The sequence below is a fragment of the Erythrolamprus reginae genome, chromosome 5 (assembly GCF_031021105.1).
Source record: "Erythrolamprus reginae isolate rEryReg1 chromosome 5, rEryReg1.hap1, whole genome shotgun sequence".
Taxonomy (NCBI): Eukaryota; Metazoa; Chordata; class Lepidosauria; order Squamata; family Dipsadidae; genus Erythrolamprus; species Erythrolamprus reginae.
Window position 1 is genome coordinate 92,128,740 of NC_091954.1, and position 6,000 is coordinate 92,134,739.

Here is a 6,000-nt window from a genome sequence, read left to right on the forward strand (position 1 = left end):
GGTCCAGAAGACACTGTGACTTAGAAGCTAGGCATGTTGACCTGAAGGTCAGCAGTTTGAGATCCAAGCACCACGCGATTGGGTGAGATCGGTTCTTGCGCCATCTCCTTCCAATCCCCAAAGCATGCCAATGCTAGTAGATAAATAAGCACCATTTTCATGGGAAGGTAATAGCATTTTCTCCACTGCACTGGAAGGAGAGTCCAACACAGGTAATTCTCTAGTCTCATTGGTAGGGAAATTGGCTAGCAGACAAGGTCTACCCATTCATGGATGATATCTCCACCAATATGGAGAACTGCCTGTTAGCAGATTTGTGAATCTTTGTGTGTCAAAGTTATTTTTAAAATGGCAACAGTTTCCCTTGTCCAGTTGTGTCTGGGGTGGTGCTCATCTTCATTTCCTAGCCAAGGGAGTGCCAGCGTTGTCTGAAGATGCTTCTGTGGTCATGTGACCAGCATGACTATATAACATGGCATAGAAGTACCAATGCTAATCTAAATTCAGTCCCTACCAAGGTGACTAGAGAATTACCCGTGTTGGACTCTCCTTCCAGTGCATCGAGAAGACCGCTCAGGTAGGTACAACGGTACTTCTATGCCTTGTTATATAGTCATGCTGGAGATATCATCCAGGAATGGGTAGACCTTGTCTGCTAGCCAATTTCCCATAGCATTTTGAGATTATATCATACACACTGATAAATATCCAAAGGTACCTCCCACCCCAAAGGGTTGCCTACCTCCAGAAAACAAGAGAGCACTTTGTCTAATAAATTTTATCTCCCTCTCCTTAGGGTTGTCTTTGTGTTTGGGCCACCAGTCAAAGAACCCCCCACCGATGTTACTCCCACTTTCTTGACGACGGGAGTTCTCAGCACATTGCGGCAGGCTGATTTCGAGGCTCATAATATTCTCAGGGAATCTGGTATGTGTGATTGCTTTCTTTTGTGTGGTGCTTTGCGTTTGCAGCACCTGTGCCACCAAATATTTTATGAAAGCTTAGTAGAATAGAGAGTCTAACTCCTTTATTGTTGTCAAGTGCTGTAAGTATTGAAACACGATAATAAAGAAGGTATTTGTTTTGTAGGATCTCTGTGTAGAAATAAAAGTAGGTATTCCATTAGTCCTCTCTTAAATCTGCTGTCCCTGTTGACCCCATTCTTATGAAGTAATGTAGAGTTTCCTGCCTAAGAAGAGGGTTGGATTAGAAGAACTTCATGGTCCCTTCCAACTCTATTACTATTATTATTACTATTATTATTATTATTATTATTATTATTATTATTATCATCATCATCATTATTATCATTACTACTATTATAATTATATTATTATCATTACTATTATTATTATAATATTATTATTATTATTATTATTATTATTATTATTATTATTATTATAACATAATAGTATGTTTTTCTATAAGCCAATACAAATACAAGATTTGCTGAATCAAACCTAACTCTTGGCAACTTCCTAGATACATTAATGCAAGTGTTCACAGGAAGAATTTTTTCCATTATCTACTAGGTATTTCATTGCATGTCATTTCCCAATTCTAGCCTACAAATCTGGGTTTTTCTGATGGGTTCACGTCCAAATATCAATTGGTTCCAAATCAGCTAATGCTGCCTTTTGCCAATATGCACTTTCTTGATTTTTGTTCCTTTATTCAAGGTTATTCTGGAAAAATCAGCCAGATGCCAATCATCTTAACACCAATGCATTTTGATCGAGATCCCCTGCAGAAACAGCCATCCTGTCAAAGATCAGTGGTTATTCGAACGTTCATTACAAGTGATTTCATGACTGGCATTGCAGCGACACCTGGCAATGAGATACCAGAAGAGGTAAATGCTATTTATAAAATTAAAGTTGCCATTGATTTCTTTGTTAGAATAGAAAGTAACTTATTCTTATAAACGTATACCAATACTTACTTATTCATTGGATTTATTTAATCATACATCTCAAACTAGTGGCGCTGGGCAGCAAACAATCATAAAACACATGTTAAAATACAGTACAAAAAGAAATGAAATACAAATAGCAGCCAATATATTTCATTATACGTCAATGTCATTATAACTAGAAAATGGGACCGTTGCACATTAGGATCTCCAGGCCTATGCATATATCCAGGTCTTCAAGGCCTTCCAAAAGGCCATCGGGATCTGGGCCATCCTAATCTCTGGAGGGTGAATGTGCCAGAGGTCAGGCCCTATGGCAGAGAAAGCATGTCTCCTAGTCTCCTCTAGCTGACATTACTTGGCTGATACAACCCAGAATGTGCCCATCCTACTGGACTAAATTAGAAGGGTAGAAAAAAGTGATAGAAGACTGTCCCTTGTATAGTTTGGTCCCAAGCCATGAAGGACTTTAAAGATGTCAATCAGTACCTTGAATTGCTACTAGAAAAACACTGGTAACCAATGCAGCCCTAAAGCAGTGTTGTTACCTATGCTGAGTAGCTGACACCTTTTACAACCCATGAAGCTACATATTGTAACAACTGAAGCTTACAGATGTTCCCCAAAGGCAGCCCCATTGCAGAATTCCAAATGGAATACTGAATTACAGTCAGCAGGACCTCCTGGTCCTGGAATGGGTGCAACTGATGTACAACTGATGTGCAAAGGCTACAATCTGCAAAGAGCAAAACACAAATCCCATAGAAAGGAAAGATGCCCGTTTTTCCTCTGCAAATCATTTCCCCTTTTACAGATCAATCAGGAAAAACATGGACATCTTGTCTCCTTCCATTCTGTTCTGGAAGATGAGGCAGAACATTTGAATTAATTGATTCTATACTAATCGTCCATCCCATTTGGTCTCCCTCCTCTCTCTCTCATATCCTTTCTTCCAATTGGGGACATGCTGTCATTTATATCCTCTGATGTCTCTTTCTTGCTGTTTAAACACAGGTTGTGTTGAAGATGGTGACCGAGATTAAGAAGATTCCCGGCATCTCCCGGGTGATGTATGACTTGACTTCGAAACCCCCAGGAACGACTGAATGGGAGTAATTTCTTCCCTCCCCTTTGAAAGTACTGTATGCAGTTTAAAATTATATCAGAAACCATTCCCAGTGTTGACATGCAGTACTGTGAAAAGAGTGACTGGAGCGGCTGCTACATCTTATGTGATTACTGTTTTCTCTCCTGGAACATAATCTACAAATTAAGAGCGCTGATGAGGGTGGGGGAAGTCAGCTCAATGGGGCTGAGGACACGTACGGGTAAATAATTTACGGCAGCATTGCCAACGTGCAGACAGAATCATATTGCTTTGCCTTTTTTGTCTTAACAGCCTCTTCCTGTTTTTTGTGTATTTACTGTTAAATGTCATTTCAGTGTCTCTTTTTTTTATATAGTGTAAAAAGAGACAATTTATTTACATTCACCGAGCCCATTGTTAAAGCTATTAATAATGTAAAATGAAAAAAAGTGACCAACTGCTTTTGAAACAGATTTATTATAAATAAATATTTTGCCAAATGAAGTAGTGAGTACTGTATTGTTGAATTGTAGATTAACGTATATTTATTTTCTGTAAATTGTAGTACCTGTTACATATCATTTGGCATTTTAAGGTCATGGCAATAAGTGTTGATGTATTCAAGAAATATATCCAAATAAGAACTATATTCTACCCTACCCTACCATCCCCATTCCCTTTTAATATTTTCAAAACAAATTAACTTTTTAAGGATGTTAAATCATATGTCTTCCCACAATATGTAGTTACTATCGATATTTAATATACATTAAATCAGCTAATTGGCAACAACAAATAAACAAGAATTCTCTATAAAAATTGAAAATTCACTGCTTGGTGAAAAGCAAAGTGACAATTATCTCAGCAGCCATCAAAATTGCTGAGTTATATTCCTGTTTTCCTTTTTACATTTTTATTTTAGTCAAATCTTTTGGCTTTCTGTTTTATGTGAGACTTCCTAATAAAAGCAGGGGAATGCTGTATTTCATAATTTTTTACAAAGTTGTGTTTAAACATTAGCTTGATTTCTATATGAATTGTATTTAGAACCATCTTGGTAAACTTGAGAATGAATGAGTTGTTTTATTAACACCATTCAGTGAATAAGTTACCACTAAGTTAAAAAGGTGGATATAGTTTACATCCAGTGTATTGAATCTGAATCAAAATAAAACTGTTTCTTTAGTATTTTGTTTGTGAAACTAGAACAGAGAAAATAGCAAGTTACTATGAGTTGATTCTTCTATGAGTTGTGCCATAGCTTTTGTGTCTCATCCTGGATACCTTCCAATGCATTGCAAATCAATTCAATACAATACAAACTATGAGATGTTGCTTAAAGCAATGCAGAAGAAGAAAGTAATATTGAAAGAATGTTGGCCACACACTCAGAATGGATTTGTTCCATTGGATTAAATTGCAGGCTTCCCTTGCTGTACCAGCTAGTTTGGTGTGGCACATAATTATTTACAATTTCTTCAAGATTGTTCTCATGGAGATCTTGTTAGTGACAGTGCAAAAAGTAGCAGTAGTGTTCATAATGTCCAATCTACCTACAATCCATGATCGGTATCCAAATTATTCTCTAGGAAAAGTTCTGAGAAAATGTCATATCTGTAGTATCTTCTGAGTAGTAACAACTTAATTTACTGTCTTGGGTGGGGAATAGAAATTCAGAAATGATTGAGGGAATGCTTCCTAGTCATTCAGATTCAAAGGATGTTTCCTGTGTGTCTTTATATTTGGGGCTTAGGCAGCAAAATTTTGGCAGTTTTCAATGTTTGTGTTAAGCTGGGTTTAAATTCAGGTTTATCATAATTAATATGGGGAAAAGGAGCTTAGTTATAGTCAGATGAGTTAGAGTTTTAACTTAAACAATGAAGTTTGAAGTTGGAGTTTTTGTTTTCGTATTCATTTACTATAGATGTGCACACATTGTCAAATTCTATGGGTTTTAGATTAGGAAATTTATTAAGTTTTGTTCTGTTAAGATAACAGTGGATTTATTTTTAAGCTGGATACATGAATAAAATGGAGTTTGGAAACATTTATAAGGAATATTATACTATAGACACAAATAAACACATATAAAGTTGCATAAGTAAATTGTTTAAATGAAGACATCAGTATTGTACAGAAAAGGGACTCTCTGTGCATGACTAGAAAATTATCCCTTTCTCTTAAACCCATACTGGGATTCAGTTTCTGCTGGCAATGGAATGTGGAGTACACTTAAATGGCCAGGCTTCCAATTCTTGAATGTATTTCATAGTATTGATTCCCATAATCAAAATCAGCTGCAGAAAACAGGCTTGTGGTCCAGGAGGGAATGTGTAACCTGTAGCTTAATAATGCAGATGCCCTTGCTAGATTTGTTTGCCCTCTGGTTTCAGTAAGACATGTCAACTGTTTTCAAAGGCAATTGTGTAGGGAATTATTCCTAAAACTCTCAGTTAAAAAATATGTAAATGATAAAAGTACTGTCAGCCTTAATTTTTATCCTCAAATAAAAGTGAACCCATTTGGATACTTCTGTGATTTATTTTCAATCACCATTCTTTATATGATGCATTCTTTTTTCCTTGTGTTCTTTCATTTTTGGACACTTGTAAAAGTTTTGAAAGTTATGGTTTCACCCTATTTGAAAAGGAGAGCTCATCTGAATAAGGTACTAATGGTAGTCTAGCTTGCAAGGCTCTCCTGTTCAACCTGTGGGTATCTGAATGGGTGCAGTCTTCTCAAAACGTCTCTGTTTCTGTCATACTTCATTCTCATTTGAGAAGGCAACGCAAAATGGGGAGATTTGGTCCTGCTGGTAAGATCGGTATAGTCCAGGGGTGGGCAAAGTTGGCTCTTCTATGACTTGTGGACTTCAACTCCCAGAATTCCTGAGCCAATCATGCTAGCTCAGGAATTCTGGGGGTTGAAGTCCACATGTCGTAGAAGAGCCAACTTTGCCTATCCTTGGTATAGTCAAAGAGGATGAAGAGTAAAGTCTTTG

The 6,000-nt window shown here is 36.9% G+C and overlaps 1 protein-coding gene across 2 annotated transcripts in view; it reads left to right on the top strand.

Annotated features, from left to right (window-relative positions):
• Positions 1 to 5,528, top strand: part of GMPS (guanine monophosphate synthase) — a 49,147-nt gene extending 43,619 nt beyond the window's left edge. For both annotated transcript variants that reach the window (XM_070753496.1, XM_070753497.1), the window contains exons 14-16: positions 797 to 927; positions 1,680 to 1,852; positions 2,927 to 5,528. In XM_070753496.1, the coding sequence (XP_070609597.1) occupies positions 797 to 927; positions 1,680 to 1,852; positions 2,927 to 3,028 (406 nt within the window). In that variant the 3' untranslated portion in view covers positions 3,029 to 5,528. The remainder of the gene's footprint in view (positions 1 to 796; positions 928 to 1,679; positions 1,853 to 2,926) is intronic.
• The last annotated feature ends 472 nt before the right edge of the window (positions 5,529 to 6,000 follow it).